Source organism: Elephas maximus, chromosome 2, assembly GCF_024166365.1.
Source record: "Elephas maximus indicus isolate mEleMax1 chromosome 2, mEleMax1 primary haplotype, whole genome shotgun sequence".
In the NCBI taxonomy this organism is placed as follows: Eukaryota; Metazoa; Chordata; class Mammalia; order Proboscidea; family Elephantidae; genus Elephas; species Elephas maximus.
In genome coordinates, this window is record NC_064820.1 from 138,351,727 (window position 1) to 138,373,483 (window position 21,757).

Genomic DNA, 21,757 nt, shown 5'->3' on the forward strand with positions numbered 1-21,757 from the left:
TTTCCCAGGAGTTTAGAAATCTGGAGGTCCCCAGCGAAAATGGGACCCGGGAACCGCGAGGGGACGATGGGCGCCGAACTCCCTCCCCACCCCAGCGCCTCTCACCTCCTTAAGTTCCTTGGCCACGTCCTTCAGGTCGCCCAGGACTAATTCCAGATCCTCCACGATGATCTTGATCTGTTCCTTCACCTTGGTTTTGGAGGCTGCGGGCGGCCCCTCGGCTGGAGAGGACGAGGAGGGGTTCCCCTTGGACTTGGCTGACATTCTTTGGGGGCAAGAGAGGCAGGTCAGGACAGGCAGGCGAGCGAAGGCTCCTGCACGCCCCCGTCCCTGGCGCTGCTGCTGCCGCTGCCGTCCCAGTACCCCCACATCTTGGGCGATCCCTGGGCAGCGGCGGGTGCCTGCGCTCCGCGCTCGGCCCGGCGGCCGCACTGTGGTGCTGCCATCAACTCCCCGAGACGCGGCGCTCGGCGCGGGGCTGCAGACCGGAGAGCAGCGCGCCTGCGCCTCCTCCCGCCGCCGCCGCCGCCGCCGCCGCCCGCCGCTCTCGCGCACACACGCGCTTGCTCATCCATGAGCCCGCGGAAAGGGGCGCCTGGCCGCCGCGTGAAGGGCTGTCCGCTGCAGCCGCGGCGGCGCACACCTCCTGGATCTCTCCCCAGGCCACCTTGGCGTCAAGAAGCAGGGAGATAAGTTTGTGTCCTGCCCGCCCTCTCGTCCTGGTCCTGATGTCCCCCTGTCATCACAGCTTGCTCTAAGTCTTCCTACATCTAGCCAGAATTTCTTCTGCCTCACCAGCTAGCTGAGACCTGGATACCTACCACTCTTTCTGATGGATTTAGGAAGAAACAAAAATAGGATCAGGAGTTGGATTTAGGGTCAGTAACCAAAAAGCCAAATCCATTGCCGTGATGCGGATCCCTATAGCGACCCTCTAGGACAGAGTAGTACTTCCCCCACAGGGTTCCCGAGAATGTAATCTTTATGGAAGCACACTGCCGGCATCTTTCTCCCGCTGAGCAGCCGGTGGGTTTCTAACGCAGACTTTTTGCTTGGCAGCTGCCTATCGCTTTAACCACTGCGCCACCAGGTCTCCTAGCGTCAGTAAACGCCCCTAAATGTTTAGCCAGGGCTAAATGATGTCCAGAAGACCTCCAGTCATTCCCCCAGTGACCTAGGAGAGTAGTAAGACGTGTTCTTACTTTCGCAAAAAAATAAAATATATATACATATTGCTAAATAAATAAATAAAATATATATACATATATCTGGAAACCCTGGTGGTGTAGTGGTTAAGCGCTACGGCTGCTACCCAAGAGGTCGAAAGTTTGAATCCGCCAGGTGCTCCTTGGAAACTATGGGGCAGTTCTACCCTGTCCTGTAGGGTCACTATGAGTTGGAATTGACTCAATGGCAGTGGGTTTTATATATGAAAAAGTGTGTAGAGAGAGAGAGAGAAGGGGTGAGTAATAGCATCCCCTGACCCCTGGAACCATGAAACTCAGCCAATCTTCTTGAAAGTAACAGCTTAAGCCTGCTGATTCCACAGAGCTAATAGCAGCTTTATTAATATGTAGTCTGCACACCAAAAATGCTGTGAGACTAAGTCATCTTAGCTACTTCTTATCTGGGCCAGCTCCTTCTCTCTCCCGCTTTTGCGCTCTCTCTGTCTCTGTCTCTCTCTCTCTTTCTGTGTCTCTCTCCATTGTTTATGCCCGTGTGTGTTTTGGGAAACAAGCCCTGATGGCACAGGGCTAAGCACTAGGGTGCTAACCAAAATGTTGGCAGTTCCAACCCACCAGGCACTCCACAGAAGAAAGATGTGGCAGTAGACAGTCTGCTTCCATAAATATTATACCCTTGGAAACCCTATGGGGCAGTTCCACCCTATCCTATAGGATCATCATGAGTCAAAATACACTGGATGGCAACGGGTTTGGGGGTTTTTTTTGGTGTTTTGGAAGAAGAGGGGAAAAAATACCCTGTCTGAGCCTCACTGTGACTGAGTGGAGTAAGCATTGGCTTTCACCTCTTCCATCAGTTTTCTGTCTCTCTTTTAACCCTTTTGTTACAAATCAAACAGGAAACAGTTTTCTGACTTTTGCCAAAAAGACCCAGGCAGGGGAGTTAATAGGAAGCCGTAAGTGTGGTTACCAGTCTAATTAGCTAGTTTTAATTTTATTAGTAGCAAATTCATGGGCTATTAACTACTGACCTGGTAGGCTGGATTTGCTTTATGTTTTTCAGTGTGGACTCCCCCTGATCATTCTTTTAATACGTTTCCCATTTCAATCATGCAGTAGCAGGGTCGTCTTTCTTGCTTTTCACACCACAGGTAGCTTCAGCATACTTCTATACATGAAGAAAATCTTGGCAGCTCTTATCTTCCCAGTATTGCTTGATTCCAATTCCTCAAGTCACTAATAACCATTCTATTAAATCTGAACAATTCATGTTGAAAAAAAACTTTGGAAGTCATGTTTGGAATATGGAAGAAGAAAAAGGACAAAAGAAACAAAATAGAAACGTAGACGTGTAGTCAAAACAGCAATGACATTGAAAAATCAGAGGCAAAAGAAGAAAGGTAGAAAGTAGAAGCCACTGGGAAAGAATTTAAATAAGGAAAGAATAGAAGAACCAATTTGCACAGAGCAAATTGGAGAAGAGAAAAGAGAAGAAATAATTAAAAGTGATAAATAAGTAATATACTTGAGTTCTCTAAGGTAGAGAAAATAGTTTGTTTTTTTTTTCACTCCCCTTATCTCTTCAGGTTCTTTATTTTATAAAGGTACAACAGTAAAAAAGAATTAAATCAGGTTTACAAATTCCCCAACATTTCTTACCTTTAATGATACTCTTATTTCATATCTGAAAAAAGATAAATGCTCTAAAATGGCAGTTGCTAATGTGAGAAGAAGAGAAGGCACTGTCCTTCTAGATTTGAATTTTTGACTCTCAATAGTGGGGAAATGAATAGGAAATTCCCTTAAACTCAGTATAGTGATTTTTAGGCAGGCAAATTAGAGAAGAGGAAAGAAAGTGATGTTTTCCCCCCACTGACAAAACGGCCCTTCTACAATATAGGAATATTCCCATGGTGGCGTGGTGGTTAACAGCTCGGTTGCTAACCAAAAGGTTGGCAGTTCAAATCTACCAGCCTTTCCTTGGAAACCCTATGGGGCAGTTCTGCTCTGTCCTGTAGGTTCACTATGAGTTGGAATCGACTGCTCAGCAAGGGGTTTACTCTCAGTGTCCTTTACTAAAGATTAAAAAATATATATATCTGTTTCTCCTTTTATATCCATGACTGCTATTGAACCAAACTATTCTGCCTCAAAATTCAGTCACAGCTATTATTCTGAAACATACCATCCACACCTGTATCACAATTTACTGTTAAATAATGGTATCCGTGTTCCTAAAAAAGGAAAGAGAAGAAAGTTTAAAATGTTGAGAGGAAGAGGGCAGAATGAAAAAGATACTTGAATATAAATCAAGTCTATTTATTTCCTAATTTTTTTTTTAACTTCATGTAAAAACCATTCATTCCTTTGGCTCATCATGGACTGTCTCACAGAGATCAGTATATACGATGTTTAAGAGCTAAACTATAATGACACCTAATAAAAATTCTGATGGATCTGTCTGTAAATTTGTTTTTGTATTATTGCTAGCTGAAAATGGGTATAGACTCAAACCATGTTACTTATAAACTTTGACAGGATAACATTTCTAAATAGAGATGGAGTGCCTTACTTCATAAAAGTGATTGTATACCTAGCATTTTATTTTCACTGTCTTTTTATTCACTATTTTCTGAGTTTTGCAGCAGGAAGGATTGGATGATTATAGGAGATCATCTAGTGGTTGTTTCTCTGGTTACAAGCCTTTATCAAATACTTTCTCATTTGTGTGTTTATTGTGTGTGTATGTATTTAATTCATTGCAATTGACTTCTAATAATTAACCTACATGAGAAAATCCTGTGACACTGGCATAATTTTTAATTCACAAAGGGCACAAGGATGTTCCCAAAATAATTTGTACCGTTTTGATGGCAACGACTATTACTCATGTTGGTTCTCAAAGAAAACATGACATGCAAAAAATAACATCACTTTTAATAGAGATTTTTTTTTTTGCATGAATTTATTTTTGTTTTTAAGAGGCAATGAAGTCATTAGAGATATTGGAAAACAAAAGCTTTGTTCTGGCCAAAATAGTTTTCACTGGGAGATGGAGGTGGGGAGTGGTGGAGAACGACATGGGAGTCTAGGAGCAAAAACATTTGTTAGTGAAATGTGGCTGAGAAAAATTACAAATTTCTTCATACATGTATTGACTGTTAAATATGGTTAAAGTGATTGACTGCTAACCAAAAGTTTGGCAGTTCAAAACCACCAGCAACTCTGCGGGAGAAAGATGTGGCGGTCTGCTTCTGTAGACATTTACAGCCTTGGAAACCCTATGGGGTCTCTATGAGCCAGAATCAAACCCAAACTTGATGGCAGTGGGTTTGGTGGGTTTTGATATCTATAGACAGTGGTTTTCAAATAAAAAAAATTGTGTCAGGATTTATTAAATCACAGATTTCTCAACCCCACTTTCAGAGACCTCGCCTAGAAGAAGATGATAAAGTAGGTCTAGGATGGGGCCCATAATTTTTATTTTTAACAAGTATCTAGGTGATAATGAGGTAGCTGGTCAGGGACCACACTTTGAAAACAACTAGTTTCAGAGATTGAAAAGAAAACTTTAGATTGTATCTCAATTTATGTTAGAAACTATTCCCAGAAGAATGATATGGAAATTCATACCTAAGTGTTCCTTTAAGTAGTAAGGAAAGGTGCATCTAGTTTAGTCATAGTCTAGAATCACAGAATATAGAGTTGGAATTAACCTTAAAGATTATCTAATTAAATCTCTTTATTTCGTATAAATAAATAAATAAAACACTAAGGCCTAAAAAAAAAAGGCCTAGGCAGGTTAAATGGCATATACAGTGTTTCACATCTAGCGAATTGCAGTAAATTGGAAATCAGAACTGTACATTATTCATAGATCTGTTGAGTTATCTCCATTTATCTGGAGAATTTCCTTTTTTAATGTATCAACTGCTCTTTGCTTGATGACTAAAACTATTACCACAGACACATATTGGCAAAAAATATACATCTGATCTGGAAGTTTAAATACAAAAAAAAAAAAAAAAATGCCCGTTGTAGTATCCTGAGTACTTAGAATTGTGTCTAGCACATAATAGCTGCTCAATAAATATTTAAGAACAAAATGAATGGATGAGTGTAGTGTTGTTTACCTCTGTACCTTTTGGCATTAATAAATATTTTTTGTCTATTCTGGGCAAGAACCTATGCTATAGAGTAGAGGTGTCACTAGGCTGAGCAAAACACAGTCCCAGCAGGAGAGATTAGATAATTTACACACGATTCTAACATAAAGTGCAATTACCTCAGAGGATCTCTTAGTGTCCTCTCTTCTAACGGTAATCAGTTCATTTTGTTTGACCCCCACTGTATGTTTCTGTCCACGTGACAGAAACTCAGCTTTTGCTCAACTCAGCAAGGGAAATTGTCTCCTAGCTGAACCACAGGAAAACAAGGATAGAGTTATCTTCAGTTAAGATATCAAACAAAAAGGAGCCAAGAATTCTAGAATAATCGAGACTATTTCTTTTCCTCAAAGCTTGGTCACTGGTAAATCCAGGTTTATATCTTCACAATTTGCATCTAGAAAAGAAAGTGTTCATCATAGCAAGGTCCCAGGAGAGGATGTTGACAGGTCCATCTTAATCATGTACCCACACATCAGCCAATAACTGTGACTGAAATGGGGTTACAGAGTATACAGCCACTATTACAATTGTGCCAGTCTTTAAAAAAAAAAAAAGTCACATGTTTGTATATTTATAACCCTGGTTTTCTAGCAGGTGTCAGTAAAATGAATTATTCCACCCAAATCTGTAAATTATGATAATCTTCTGACAGGTAGAAGCAGTGTCTTTAGGAAGAGACACCTTTTTCATATTCACACAAAGATATGCTCTGAATTGGTAGTGGCCTGTTTGTGCTGGTAACTGTTGGATCTAGTTGCCTACCCCTGTGGCCTATCTTCCCCTCAAAAACAGGAGATGTGCCCTGGGGAAATAAAAATAGTAGCTCTCCACCATATAGCCTTTATGTAGGATTGTATACTTTCATCTACACTTACGGATTAACATTTTTAATTGTTTTTGCTCTCCAAACCTAGCTTTCCCTCGAGCCATAGATGTGCCAAGAGCCACCAAACCCCTCATTCATTCCTATTTCAAAATCAAACAGCCATTTTCAGGAGTTTCCACCCATCCTGATGTCCTGGGTCTCAAGTTGTTGTTGTTAGGTACTATAGAGTCAGTTCCAACACATAGGGACCTCATGACCCCATATACAACAGACTAAAACACTGTCCAGTCCTGCATCATCCTCACAATTGTTGTTTTGTTTGAGCCCATTGTCCCAGTCACTGTGTCAATCCATCTCATTGAGGTTCTTCCTCTTTTTTGCAGACCCTCTACTTTACCAAGCATGATGTCCTTCTCCAGGGACTGGTCCCTCCTGATAACATGCCCAAAGTACATAACACGAACTCTTGCCATCCTCACTTCTTAGGAGCATTACGGCTGTACATTTTCCAAGACAGATTTGTTCATTCTTCTGTCATTCCATAGTACAGTCAATATTCTTCACCAGCACCATAAAATTAAAGACATCAAATCTTCGGTCTTCCTTGTTCACTGTACAGCTTTGGTGTGCATAAGAGGTGACATCTTTGCTTTCTAACACTCTAAAGAGATCTTTTTCAGCAGATTTGCCCAATGCAAAAAAAAAAAAAATTGTGTGTCCTTTAATTCATTGACTCCTGCTTCCATGGGCATTGATCGTGGATCTAAGTAAAATAAAATTTTTTACAACTTCAATATTTCTTCATTTATCGTGATGTTGCTTATTGGTTCAGTTGTGAGGATTTTTTTTATGTTGAGGTATAACCCATACTGAAGGCTATATTCTTTGATCTTCAGTAAGCGCTTCAAGGCTTCTTCACTTTTAGCAAGCAAGGTTGTGTCACCTGCAAATCACAGATTGTTAATGAGTCTTCCTCCAAGCCAGATGCCACAATCTTCTTCATAAAGTCCAGCTTCTCGGATTATTTGCTTAGAATAGAGATCAAGTGTGATGAAAGAATACAACCCTGATACACACATTTTCTGATCCGAAACTACTCAGTATCCTCTTGTTCTGTTTGAAAGACTGCCTCTTGGTGTATGTACAGGTTCCACACGAGCAACAATTAAGCGTTGTGGAATTCCCATTCTGCACAATGTTATCCATAATTTTTTTACAATCCACACAGTTGAATGCCTTTGCACAGTCAATAAAACACAAGTAAATATCTTTCTGATATTCCGGCTTTCAGACAAGATCCATCTGACATCAGCTATGATATTCCTTGTTCCATCTCCTCTTCGGAATCCAGTCTGAATTTCTGGCAGTTTCCTGTTGAGGTGCTGCTGCAACCATTTTGAATTATCTTCAGCAAAACTTTACTTGCACGTGATATTAATGACACTGTGAGAATTTCCACATTTCGTTGGATCTCATTTCCCTGGAATAAACACAAATATTCCCTGGGATACACACAAATATGATCTCTTCCACTCAGTTGGCCAGGTAGCTGTCTTCCAAATTTCTTGGCATAGATGAATGAGTGTTCCAGGTGTTGCATCTGTTTGTTGAAACATCTTAATTGATATTCCGTTCAGTTTCTGGAGGCTTGTTTTTCAACAATGTCTTCCGTGTAGCTTGGGCTTCTTTCTTCAGTACCATCAGTTTTTACTCATATGTTCCCTCCTGAAGTGGATTAACTTCAACTAGTTCCTTTTATACAGTGACTCTGTGTATCCTTCCATTTTCTGTTGATGCTTTCTGCGTCTTTCAATATTTTGCCCATAGAGTCCTTCAACATTGCAATGTGAGGCTTGAATTTTTTGTTCAGTTGTTTCAGCTTAAGAAATGCCAAGAGTGTTCTTCCCTTTTGGTTTTCTAACTCCAGGTCTTTGGACATTTCACTATAATACTTTACTTCGTTTTTTCAAGCTGCCCTTAAATCTTTTGTTCAGCTCTTTTACTTTATCATTTCTTCCATTCGCTTTAAGTACTCTACATTCAAAAGCAAGTTTCAGAGTCTCTTCTGACATCCACTTTGGTCTTTTCTTTCTTTCCTGTCTTTTTAATGATCTTTTGCTTTGTTCATGTATGACATCCTTAATGTTATCCCAGAACTTGTCTGGTTTTCCATCATTAGTGTTCAGTGAGTCAAGTCTCTAAATTCAGGTGGTTTACACTCAGGGTTGTACTTTGGCTCTTGTGGGCTTGTTTTAATTTTCTTCAGCTTCAACTTGAACCTGCCTAAGAGCACTTGATGGTCTGTTCTACATTTGGCCCTGGACTTATTCTAACTGATGATATTGAGCTTTTCCATTGTCTTTTTCCATAGATGTCAATTTGATTACCATATATTCCACCTGGCATGGTCATGCATATAGTCGCTGTTCGTGTTGTTGAAAAAGGTATTTTCAATGAATATGTCATTGATCTTACAAAATTCTATCACATGATCTCCAGAGTTGTTTTCATCACCAAGGCCATATTGTTGAATTACCAATCCTTCTTTATTCCCAACTTTCACATTCTAATCACCAGTAATTATCAATGCCTCTTGATTGCACGTTTGATCAATTTCAGCCTGCAGAAGTTGATAAAAAATCTTCAGTTTCTTCATCTTTGGCATTAGTGGCTGGTGCATAAATTTAAACAACAGTTGTATCACCTGGTCTTCCTTGTAGGCGTATAATGCCTGACGTTATAGTTCCCCATCTCATTCTACCTCTCAGCTTCAAATTAGGCTGGGCCAACTGATGAGAGAACCTGGGTTTCCAGTATTTCAGGACTCTTCTGTCTGTGACCAAGGAGGTTTTTCTAAAACTTAGCCAACTGCCATTCTGCACAGCTTATAAGCCCCTGTCTCTGGAAAGTTATTCAGCTATAACAAACAAAACCTTGACCATTGAGTGGAACCCAATAACCCTGTTGGTGCCAAGACAGTTGAAAGTCCTACTCGAACATTAATGTTCTCAGATAATTTTGGTAGATATCTGGAGATTCCTCTGTCTTTATTAAATTTGGGGGTCTTTTTTTCCCCACTAGGAGCCCTGGTAGCACAGCAGTTAAGAGCTACAGCTGCTAACCAAAAGGTTGGAAGTTCCAATCCAACAGCTGCTCCTTGGAAACTATGGGGCAGTTCTGCTCTGTCCTATAGGGCCACTATGAGTTTGAATAAACTGAGGCAAGGGGGTTCCCCAAGGAAGTGGGTAGGGGAGGGCCAGGAAGCCTTTTTTTTTTTTTTAATTTTACTTTAGATGAACGTTTATGGAACAAACTAGTTTCTTATCAAACAGTTAGTACACACATTGTTCTATGACATTGGTTAACAATCCATAACATGTCAACACTCTCCCTTCTCAACCCTGGGTTCACTATTAGCAGCTTTCCTGTTCCCTCCTGCCTTCCAATCCCTGCCCCAGGGCTGCTGTGCCCATGGGCCTGTTCAATATTTGGCTGAAGGGTGAACCTCAGGAGTGAACTTATCACTGAGCTGAAAGGGTGTCTGGGAACCATACTCTCAGGGTTTCTCCAGTCTCTGTCAGCCTAGCAAGTCTGGTCTGTTTTTTTTTTTAATTGGTTTTAGTAAAGTCAGAGAGGACAGAGAATTTGGAAGAAGCTGTACTCCTTCCTCTGCTTAAGGAATACCCTAGCCTTTAGGAATATAAAGACATGTTCTTCCAGGTGTAAGGTACCTGCCAAAGTTATCCACTTTGTGTACAAAGAATACGCAGTTTTAATTTCTCACTCAAGAACTAGAATGAAGTGATCCATCTCTGCAAAAAGCCTAGAAAGTATTCTGGGGCATTCTGTATCAGGCAAAAGCTATGTAATATTGAACACTGAAACTCCACCTGCCTTTGGTTCTTCATTGGCAAATGTGGATACAATGCCCACTTTGTAGAAGTAAATTGAGGATCAAAAGAGATGGCGTCTTAGTCATCCAGTACGGCTATAACAGAAATACCACAAGTGGATGGCTTTAACAAAGAGAAATTTATTTCCTCGCAGTAAAGTAGGCTAAATATCCAAATTCAAAGCATCAACTCCAGAGGAAGGCTTTCTCTCCCTGTCGGCTCTGGAGAAAGATCTTTGACCTCAATCTTCTCATGGTCAAGGAGCTTCTTAGGCCCAGAGACCGTGGGTCCAAAGGACACACTCTGCTCCTGGTGCTGCTTTCTTGGTGGTATGAGGTCACTGACTGTCTGCTTGCTTCCCATTCATTTTATCCCTTGAGAGATAAAAGGTAGTGCAGGCCACATCCCAGGGAAACTCCCTTTACATTGGATCAGGGAGGTAACCTGAGTAAGGGTGGTGTTACAATCTCACCCTAATCCTCTTAACATAAAATTACAATCACAAAATGGAGGACAACCACAAAGTACTGGAATTATAGCCTAATCAAGTCGACACATATTTTGGAGCGACACAATTCAATCCATGAGAGATGGTTATGTGGAAACATTTTGTAATCTGTTAATTACTGAAAAAAAATGTTAGTTTTTGTATTCTTTTTTTGTTTATTTTGACTGATGTTCTCTGTGCATCAAGGAACCTGCTAGCTCCACTGTTCCAGGCTTTGGCTGCTTTCAGAGTTGCTTGATTAAGCAAATCCCTCTCAAACAGCATTTTTAAAAGTATGTTCCAGCAATTTAAAATTGTTCAAAAATTGGGGAAACTGTATATTATATGCCCTTTTAGATAATGATAAGGTTAAATATCAGGATATTAAAATTCAAAAGATCTTACCTGTTTAATTAATTAGTTCTCAAACTTATTTTATTTGCCCATGGAATCTCCTTCTTTCCTCTTTTCTCAGTTCCTCCCTTCCTCCCTCCTTCTCTCTCCCTTCTTTCCTTCTTCTTTAATTATAAAATATCTAAAAGCAAATGGCTGAAAAATTTTTCATGGAAAACTCTTCTGCATGTATGTTCTAAAGGTTTCTAGTTATCACTCTTGATTATATTTTGCCTTTCGCCCAAAAATTGATTCTGTATTCCCGAATTATTTTGTATACCCAGCAGGGATTTTTTAGGAATCTTGTCTACGTGTGTATGTGTTTCAGTAGTATTTTCATGCTGATGTATTTTTATACATGAAAATTATGTTGTTATTTTTATTCATGTTTTACCTGTATTTTAACTGTACCATTTTCCAAACACTTTCACATGTCACATCATCATCTCCCTTGACTCTCAGGATGATCTAGTAAGCTAGAACAGTGAAGTACTATTTTCCTGAATTATAAATGCAGCTTCCTAGGTTAAAGGGCTTACTTGATATCACACAATTTCTGTTGTTATGCAACAGAAGCAGGAGCAGAACTCAGGTGTCCTCATTCCTTTCTTACTGAACTTTCTCCTGCAGTGTAAAATTTGCTGGTCTCTTTGCCTCTCATACCACACACCTGTAATTCTCTTTGCTATCTTTGCGAAGCAAAAAATAGTATACTTTTGTAGGTAGAGCCAACATGGTACCCTAGACAGAAGCACCATGCTGTCCGTCTATAGCAAAGACCCAGAAAAACTAAGTAAAACAGATAAGAACATCAATTCTGGAACCCGAAGCAAAATAAAGGGATAAAGAACTAGATCAAACACCAAACTGAAAAAGAAACTGATGGAAAACAGAGAACAAGTAGAGTGGAGGTCTCCTGCCAACTAACATGCCACAGTGTTGCCATCTTGGAACAGAGCCAGCAAGGACTACTGACATAGAGTATGGGAAGGCAACTTCACACAGAGACCCCAACAGGAGACAGAATCACCTACTAACCAGAGAAACCTTCTAGTGAGTTGAACCAAGAACCCCCTCATTTAGAAACCCCCACTATTGAGGTCCACAATACAAGCCACTCTCCCCAGCCTGCCCTGCCCTCTCCTACCACATGGCTTTTTTCTCCCCTCTTTCTTCCTTTTTTTCCCCTCCCATGCAGACCTATATACCATCTCCATCACCTTTGCACCAGCCCCCACTGCTGTACCATGGCAACAGCATCCTCAACACTGAGGCACACAACTGCTCTGGGTCTGCACTGCCTCTTGCCTCCCACCACTTGACCAGCTGCTGAATTGTGGGAAGTAAGCCCGTACCACTCCATGTTTTACACCTCTGCCCATCTGGTGAAGGGCTGTGAATGTTCTTATAGCAGTGGACAAGCATCAGGAGGCAGATAGCTCCCACCCAGTCTGTCCTCAGGCTGCCTCACCAAACCAGTATACAGGGAAGTAGGCTCACCGTGCCTGTTGCTGCCTTGCCCACCCAGACAAAGTGATGAGAGCTAATGTGCCCATAGAAGAGCAAGTAGCAAAGCATGCCTGATCCACCCACCCTGACATATCAAAACAAAACAGAGAAGCAAGATGAAGCAAATGTACAATTAATAAATGAAGCAAATGATACTTTAATGTCTTGGAGACAGCAGACAATATCAAAACATATGAAAAAGGAAGACAAGAGGCTCCAGCAAGTGGCAAAAATGAAGAATCAGACAACTTTCCAGTCGAAGAAAAGGCAGTGGAACTATCTGACATGGAATTCAAAAAACTAATATTTAGGGTTCTCCAAGAGACTAGGTGGAGCCCTAGTGGTGCAGTGGTTAAGTGGTATGGCTGGTAAGCAAAAGCTCAGCAGTTCAAATCTACCAGCCACTCCTCAGAAACCATACGGAGCAGTTCTACTCTGTCCTCTAAGGTAGCTATGGATCAGAATAGACTTGACAGCAACTTTTTTTTTTTTTTTTAAGAGACTAGGAAAGAGATCAAGGAAAACAGACAAAACCAGGAAAAAATGGACAAAATCATGGAAAACACAAACAAAACCAATGAAAACAGCCAAAATCAAGGAAAACACAGACAAAGCAATACAATTCAAGAAAATAATAGAAGAACAAAATGTTAAATAAATAATTAGAAATCATACAAAAATAGCAACTAGAAATCCAAAAGATAAATAACAAAATTTTAAAAATGGACACTGCAATAGAAGGTTTTAGGAGCAAATTTGAAACAATGGAAGACAGAATCAATGAGACTGAAGAAAGTCCACGGACACCACTTTGTTTGAGAAAAGATCAAAGAAAGAATGAAGAAAACCTAAGAATTATTTGGGATACAATCAAGAGCAAAAATGTGCATGTGACTGGAGTACCAGAACAGGGGGAAAAAATGGAAAACACAGAGAAGGTTGTTGAAGATTTGCTGGCAAAAAACTTCACAAATATCATGAAAGGTGAAAAGCTGACAAAGAAGCTCAAATAAGCCCATACAGGATAGACCCCAGAAAGAAAGTCATGAAGATATACCATAATAACACTTACCAAACACAAAGAAAGAATCCTGAGAGCAGATCCAGAAAAATGAAGTCACTTACAAAGGGGGAACAATAAGACTAAACTCTGATCACTTGGCAGAAACTATGCAGGAAAGAAGGCAATGGGATGACATATATAAAACCTTGAAAGAAAAAAAAAAATTGCCAACCAAGAATAATATATCTTGCAAAACTCCCTCTCAAATGTGAAGGTAAAATTAGGACATTTCAAGATAGACAGAAATTAAGGAAATTCGTAAAAACGAAACCAAACTGACAAGAAATATTAATGGGATTCCTTCGGTTAGAGAACCAACAACATCGGACAACAACCAGAGTCAAGGACACAGGACAGAATCATCCAGATACCATCTTACACAAAGAAACCTCAATAAAACAAAGATAAAAGACTTAAAACAGGGAAACACAGATGTCAATCTGTAAATGAAGACATGTCAAAACAATAAAAGGGAGAACAAATTGTGTAGGTGAAGAACTTTCAAATGGAGAGGAATTCAATCCAATATGAAGTAATAAAATACTGTTCAAACTTAGGAAGATAAGGGTAAATTTCAAGGTAACCACAAAGAAAGTTAACAAACCTACTTATCAAAATAAAAAAGAAGAAAAACATAAAGACTCAAATGCTAAACAAACAAACAAAAAACCCACTGGTGCCGAGTTGATTTGGACTCATAGGGACCCTATAGAACAGAGTAGAACTGCCCCATAGAGTTTCCAAGGAGTGCCTGGTGGATTCGAACTGCTGAATTCTTGGTTAGTAGCTGTAGCACATAACCACTATGCCACCACTATGCTACCAGGGTTTCCAAAACCTAAATAGCAAAAGAAAATCTGTGAACAAAAGGAACTCAGCACAAGAGAATAAAAGGAACAAAGACAGTGTCAGCAACACAAAAAGAAAAAGAAAAAAAGCACAGCAATATAACTGCCAATAATCATGGAGCCCTGGTGGTGCAGTGGTTAATAGCTCAGCTGCTAACCAAAAGGTTGGCTGTTCAAATTCACCAGCCACTCTTTGAAAACCCTATGGGGTAGTTCTACTCTGTCCTACAGGGTCACTAAGTTGGAATCAACTCAATGGCAATGAGTTTGGGTTTTTGCTTTTTAAACCAATAACCATGCTGAGTGTAAATGGCTTAAATGTACCCGTAAAGAGACAGAGATTGACAGAATGGATTAAAAAACATGACCCATCAATATGCTCTCTACAAGGCACACACCTTAGACACAGAGACATAAATATATTAAAAATCAAAAGATGGAAAAAATATATCAAGCAAAGAGTAACCAAAATAATAGCTGGAGTGGCAATACGAATCTCAGATAAAATAAATTTTAAGGCAAAATCGACCACAAAAGACAAGGAAGCACATTATATAACTATTAAAGGAACAATCCACCAAGAAGATATAACCTTACTAAACAGTTATGCACCCAATGACAAAATGACAGGGCTCCAAAATACATAGAATGGACTCTAAGAACTGAAAAGAGAAATAGTTTCACAATAATAGTAGGAAGCTTCAACATATCACTCTTGATGAAGGATGGAACATTTAGAAAGAAACAATACAGCAAATTTAAAGGCCCAAATCAGTGAACTTGACCTCATAGACATATACAGAACACTCCACCCAACAGTAGCAAAGTATATGTTCTTTTCCAAAGCACAAGGGACACTCTCCAGAACAGACCACATTTTAGGCCACGAAGCAACCCTCAATAAAATCCAAATCACCTAATAATACAAAGCAGTCTGTCAGATCACAATGCCATAAAAGTAGAAGTCAATAACTGGAAGAGCAAGGAAAAAAAAAAAAAATCAAATACATGGAAACTGAATAGCACCTTGCATAAAAACAATTGGGTAACAGAAGATATCAAAGAGGGAATAAAAAAATTCCTAGAAATAAAAGAGAAAGAAAACACATCATACCAAAACCTTTGGGACATAGCAAAGGCAGTGCTGAGGTCAGTTTATAGCAATAAGCACATACATCAAGAAAGAAAGAACAGACCAAAATCAAAATGTTAGCCCTAGAACTCGAACAAATAGAGAACAGCAAAAGAAGCCCACAGACACCAGACGAAAGGAAATAATAAAGGTTAGAACAGCTATAAATGAAAAATGAAATTCAGAACAGAAAAATAATAGAAAGAATCTACAAGATCAAAAGTTGGTTCTTTGAAAAGATCGGCAAAATTGACAAACCACTGGCCAAACTGACAAAAGGAAAACAGGAGAGAGAGCAAATAACCAAATAAGAAATGAGATGGGGGACATTACAACAGACCCAACTGAAGCAAATAGAATTTTAATACAAAATTATGGAAAAATTGTACTCCAATAAGTTTGAAAACCTAGAGGAAATGGACAAATTTGTAGAAACACACCACCTACTTTAACTAACACAAACTGAGATAGGTAATCTGATCAGACTCCTAACAAGAGAAGAGATTGAAGAGGTAATAAAAGAAAAAACTCCCTCAACAACAACAACGAAAAGCACTGCCTCGATGGCTTCACTGGAGAATTCTACCAAACATTTAGAGAACAGCTTATACCAGTACTACTCAAACTATTTCAGTGCATAGAAAAGGAAGGAATACTCCCAAATTCATTTTATGAAGCCAGCAAAACACTGATACCAGAGCTAGTCAAGGATATAACAAAGAAAATTACAGACCAATATTTATTGTGAATATAGATATAAAAATTCTAGTCAATAGAATTCAGCATCATAACAAAAAAATAATACACCATGATCAAGTGGGATTCATACCAGGTGTGCAAAGATGGTCCAGTATTAGAAAATCATCAATATGATCTACCACATAAACAGAACAAAAGAAAAGGATCTTAACTGCTTGATAAAGTCTAACACCCATTACTGATAAAAACTCTCAATAAAATAGGAAGAGAATGGAAATTTCTCAACATAGTAAAGGCATTTATACAAAACCAACAGGCAACATCATTCTCAATGGAGAGAGGCTGAAAGCATTTCCCCTGAGAATGGGAACAAGACAAGGATGCCCTTTATTACCATCCCTATTTAACAGTGTGCTGGAAGTTCTAGCTAGAGTAATAAGGCAAGAAAAAGAAATAAAGGGTATCCAAATTGGAAATGAAGAAGTAAAAACATCCCTATTTGCAGATGATATGATCTTATACATTGAGAACTCCAAAGATTTCATAAGAAAACTATAGCGCTAATAGATTCAACAGAGAAGCAGGATATAAGATTAACATACAAAAATCAATCAGATTCCTATGCACCAACAAAGAAACTTCCAAAAGGAAATCAAGAAAACAATACCATTTAAGATAGCCTTTAAAAAGATAAAATACTTAGAAATAAATCTAACCAGGGACGTAAAAGACCCATACAAAGAAAACTACTAAATACTATTGCAAGAAATCAAAAAAGGCCTACATAAATGGAAAAACACACAAAGCTCATGGATAAAAAGACAACACTGTGAACAAGTCAATCCTATCCAAAGTGATATACAGATGTAATGCAACACTGATGCAAATACCAACAGCGTTCTTTAACGATATGGAAAAACTAATCACTAACTTTACATGGAAAGGAAAGAGTCCCCAGATAAGTAAAGCATTACTGAAGGAGGACAAAGTAGGGGGCCTCACACTACCTAATCTCAGAACCTACTATGCAGCCAAGGTAGTCAAAACAGCCTCGTGCTGGTACAATGACAGACACATAGACCAATGGAACAGAATCAAGAACCCAGGCATAAATCCATCCACCTATGGTCAGCTGATCTTTGATAAAGGACCAAAGTCCATTAAATGGGGAAAAACATTCCTTTTAACAAATGATGCTGGCAGAACTGGATGTCCATTTGTCAAAAGTGGAAACACCCATACTTCACACCATGCATAGAAACTTATTCAAAATGGATCAAAGACCTAAATATAAAACCTAAAATGATGAACATAGTAGAAGAAAATATAGGGACAAAGGTAGAGGCCCTAATACATGGCATAGATATGATATAAACCATAAGTAACAATGCACAAATGCCAGAAGACAAACTAGATTACTGGGAGCTCCTAAAAATTAAACATTTATGCTCATCAAAAGACTTCACTTAAAAGAGTAAAAAGAGAACCAAATGACTGGGGAGAAAATTTTGGCTATGACATATCCACCAAGGGTCTAATCTTTGAAATCTATAGGAAAATCCAATACCTGTACAACAAAAAGGCAAATAATCCAATTAAAAAATGGCAAAGGATATGAACAGACGCTTCACCAAAGAAGACATTCAGACAGCTAACATATGAGTAAATGCTCATGATCATTAGCATTAGAGAAATCCAAATCAAAACTACTGAGGGATACCACCCCACCCCATCATTACTGGTACTTATAAAAAAAAAAACAGAAAATACCAAATATTGGAGAGGTTTTGGGGAAATTGGAACTCTTATGCACTGCTGGTGGGGGGTGTAAAATAGTACAACCCTATGGAAAACAATATGGCACTTCCTTAAAAGGCTAGAAATAGAAATACCATACAATCTAGCAGTCCCACCCCTAGAGAAACAAGAGCTATCACACGAATAAACGTATGCACACTCATGTTCATTGCAGCATTATTCACAATATCAAAAAGATGGAAACAACCTAAGTGCCCATCAGCAGATGAATGAATAAACAAATTATGGTACATAACCAAGATGGAATACTTCACAATGATAAAGAACAATGATGAATCTGTAAAACATCTCACAGCATGGATGAATCTGGAGGGCATTATGCTGAGGGAAATAAATCAATCACAAAAGGATAAACACTGCATGAGACCACTATTATAAAAACCTGAGAAAAGATTTACACACAGAAAAAAAACATATTTGAAGGTTATGAGGGAGGGGAAGGAAGGAGAAGGGAAAGTCACTAACTAGATAGTAGACAAGTGTTACCTGTGATGAAGGGAAAGACACACAATTTAGGGGAAGTCAGCACAATTTGACCAAGATAAAGTCATAGAAGCTTCCTAGACACATCCAAACACCTTGAGGGACCAAGTTACTGGAGCTGAGGGCTGGGGACCATGGTCCTGGGGGACATCTAAGTCAATTGGCATAACACAGTTTATAAATAAAATGTTCTGCATCCAGCTTTGGTGAGCAGCACCTGGGGTCATTAAAGCTTGCAAGTGGCCATATAAGATATATCTATTGGTCTAATCCCATCTGGAGCAAAGGAGAATGAAGAAAACCAAAGACACAAGGAAAGTATTAGTCCAAGGGACTAATGGACCACAGGAACCACAGTCCCCACCAGGCTGAGCCCAGAATTAGATGGTGCCCGCCCGGCTACTACCACTGCCTGGGCTGACAGGGATCACAACAGAGGATGCTGTACAGAGAGGGAGAAAAATGTAGAAAAAAATTCAAATTCACCAAAAAAAAAAAAAAAAACAGAAATTGGAAGAACCCCTGAGATTATGGCCCCTGGAGACTGTGCTAACTCAGAACTGAAGCCACTCCCAAAGTCCACATTTCAAACAAAGATTAGACACATGTATAAATCGGACGATAACAGACATGAGGAAAGTGCTTCTTAGTTCAATCAAGTATATGACGCCAAATTGGCGACACCTGCCCCAAAGGAAAGATAAGAAGGCAAGAAGGAACAGGACAACTGGACGAATAGACATGGGAAAGCTGGGTGTGTCAAGAGTGGTGACACATTGTGGGGGTTGCAACCAATGTCACAAGAAATTTGCATATACATTTTTGAATGAGAAACTAATTTGTGCTATAAACTTTCACCTAAAGCACAATAAAATTTAAAAAAAAAACATTATGCTAAGTGGAAGAAGCCAGGCATAGAAGACTACATATTGTATGATTCTGTGTATGTGAAATATATATGAAATATTCATATAGAAACCAAAAAATAAAAAATAAAATGGGGACTTTATCATCTGTAATATTTTAATTTTTAAAAGTAAAGTATATTTATGTATTGCTTGTTTAATTACAATTAATTTCATCAAGTGAATTTTAAAAAAACTCAATAAAAACTGTAAAAAAGTGTACTTTCTGCTTCAAATCAGAAACTCAAAGGGTGGAATTTACTTGTTTATTTTCACCTGCCTCGTAACTAAATCCCTAACTTTATTTGATGCAGGATATTTGGAAATGAGAAAGAGAGGTTGGGAGATTAATAATCGGTTTGAATTATTTAAGGAAAAGTCACCCATTCTCAACTCCAGACTGAGAATTATTCAATAGATTTCAAACACTGTGGCTATTTCAGACTTTTGAAGACTGACTCTTTAAAAGCTTATATTACAACAATGGACCATTCCCTGCAATAAGGGTATCTCAGTGTTTTCTGAAAGGAAAAACAGCTGTTCGAGTATGAGTGGTGCCCATCTGGGGTCATGAAAAAGCCCAGAATATACTAATGCAACCAGGAAAACAAAAGGGAAAGCTTTTCACCCATGTACTTTTCACCATGCATTTGACATATTGGCAGCTCAGTAACATCCCTGACATTTCTGAGCTGTTTGGTAGAGCAGCGTATGAACAAGAAGTGTGACTTAGACTACATTGGCACGCCACCCTGCTGCAGCACGTAGTCCAATTCAGTTAGCTTCTCTTTGATAAGCTGAATGCCAGGTAATTTATAGCCAAGTGAATTGATGGTTGGAATGGTATGAAAACAACACTGTATATCAAATTCTGAAATCATGTGACCATTGGATTCACCTTGTTCCTGATCCAGAAATTTTGTTTTAGAGCTTGCAGCATACAAATCAATAACTTATGCAACATAGATTCTAGTGGAAATATATGCTGTTTCCTTTTTACCTGACAACACACGTTTTTAGGCTTAAAAATGGTTGCAATATTTAGTGTTTCACTAAATCTAGTGATACAAAATTAATCATAAAATTAATTTTGTATTATATTTTATTTTTGATATCATACATATATATAAGGTTTTTGTCAGTTTTGTAAGGATAACTCTAGTGAAATTATGAAAATAAAATGGGGCTCCTGTATCACTTTCTACTGAAATTATCCACTCTCATAAAACATACTGGGTAAGAGGGTTGATGAAGGGAGTTTGATGGCGGAGTCAGCAGAGTAGGAGTTCGAATTAATAAAACCAGGGTACAGCGTATCTTTCTTGTGCATTCCCAGATACACTGTCCACTATGTGTTTTGCAGTGACCTTTTCACATGGAACTTATCTGTGTGAACTGCACCCCTGAGGAGCTGTGCATTTAAAATTGGTTCAGGCAATGGGGACCAAAGGAGGATTATTTATATTTCTATCATAGTCGCTGTAGGGCTGTCTGTGTCACTAAGTCACAGCTCCTGACAAGGGCATGTTTGAACTCTGTCCACAGTTTTTTCCCCTCTTTCCTTCAGACCTGGGCCTGAAGTTCTGCACCAATGCTTGGCTTCACTACACTGTAAGCAGGCTTTTGTAAACGTTCCCTTTACTAAATTCTTTTCAAGTTGCCTAGTGTGAAAGTATCATCTTGTACCTGACCCTGCCTTTGTACAAAACAAAGTCAAAACTGTCTGCATGTATATGGCCCAGCCAATCCCTTAGACCCCACTTCACAAAAATATAAACCAGCTTTTTTGTGTGTGTGTGTGGGCAGTGCTTCACTCTAGAAGAAAGACCTAGGGTCCAAGGTTGTTAGTTAATCATTATAGAGAAACAATCAAACAATCATATTCTTTTTACAATATAGTGTGTATCTGCTGGTTCGTCTTTCCACCCATACCCTCACCCTGGAATGTGAGTGAATTTATAACCAGTGTTTTAAGTATATTACTTCTGTATCAGTAATGGAGCCCTGGTGGCATAGTTGTTGAGAACTCAGCTGCTAACCAAAAGGTCAGTGGTTCGAATCCACCAGCTACTCCTTGGAAACCCTATGGGACAGTTCTATTCTGTCCTACAGAATTGCAATGAGTCAGAGTTGCCTCAATGGTTTGTTTTTTGGTATATCATTAATATATATATTACAAGTTTATATGGTTCACCCTAACACTTTTTTTCAGGTGCTAATGTTTTTTTTCTTATAATTTCCTTTCCTCAGCTCTCACATTTAAATTGTGCAAATACTTTAGCATCACACACACCTTGTGTGTTCAGATTATTTTCCTAAGGAATTAAATGTATTTGGAAATTGTTACT

The 21,757-nt window shown here is 39.0% G+C and overlaps 1 protein-coding gene across 2 annotated transcripts in view; it reads right to left on the reverse strand.

Annotated features, from left to right (window-relative positions):
- The window catches only part of PRR16 (proline rich 16), a 255,749-nt gene extending 255,291 nt beyond the window's left edge, over nt 1-458 (reverse strand). The window contains exon 1 of one of the 2 annotated variants that reach the window (XM_049873598.1): nt 106-458. In XM_049873598.1, the coding sequence (XP_049729555.1) occupies nt 106-264 (159 nt within the window). In that variant the 5' untranslated portion in view covers nt 265-458. The remainder of the gene's footprint in view (nt 1-105) is intronic. The other variant, XM_049873599.1, reaches the window with a different exon arrangement.
- Nucleotides 459-21,757: the final 21,299 nt, after the last annotated feature.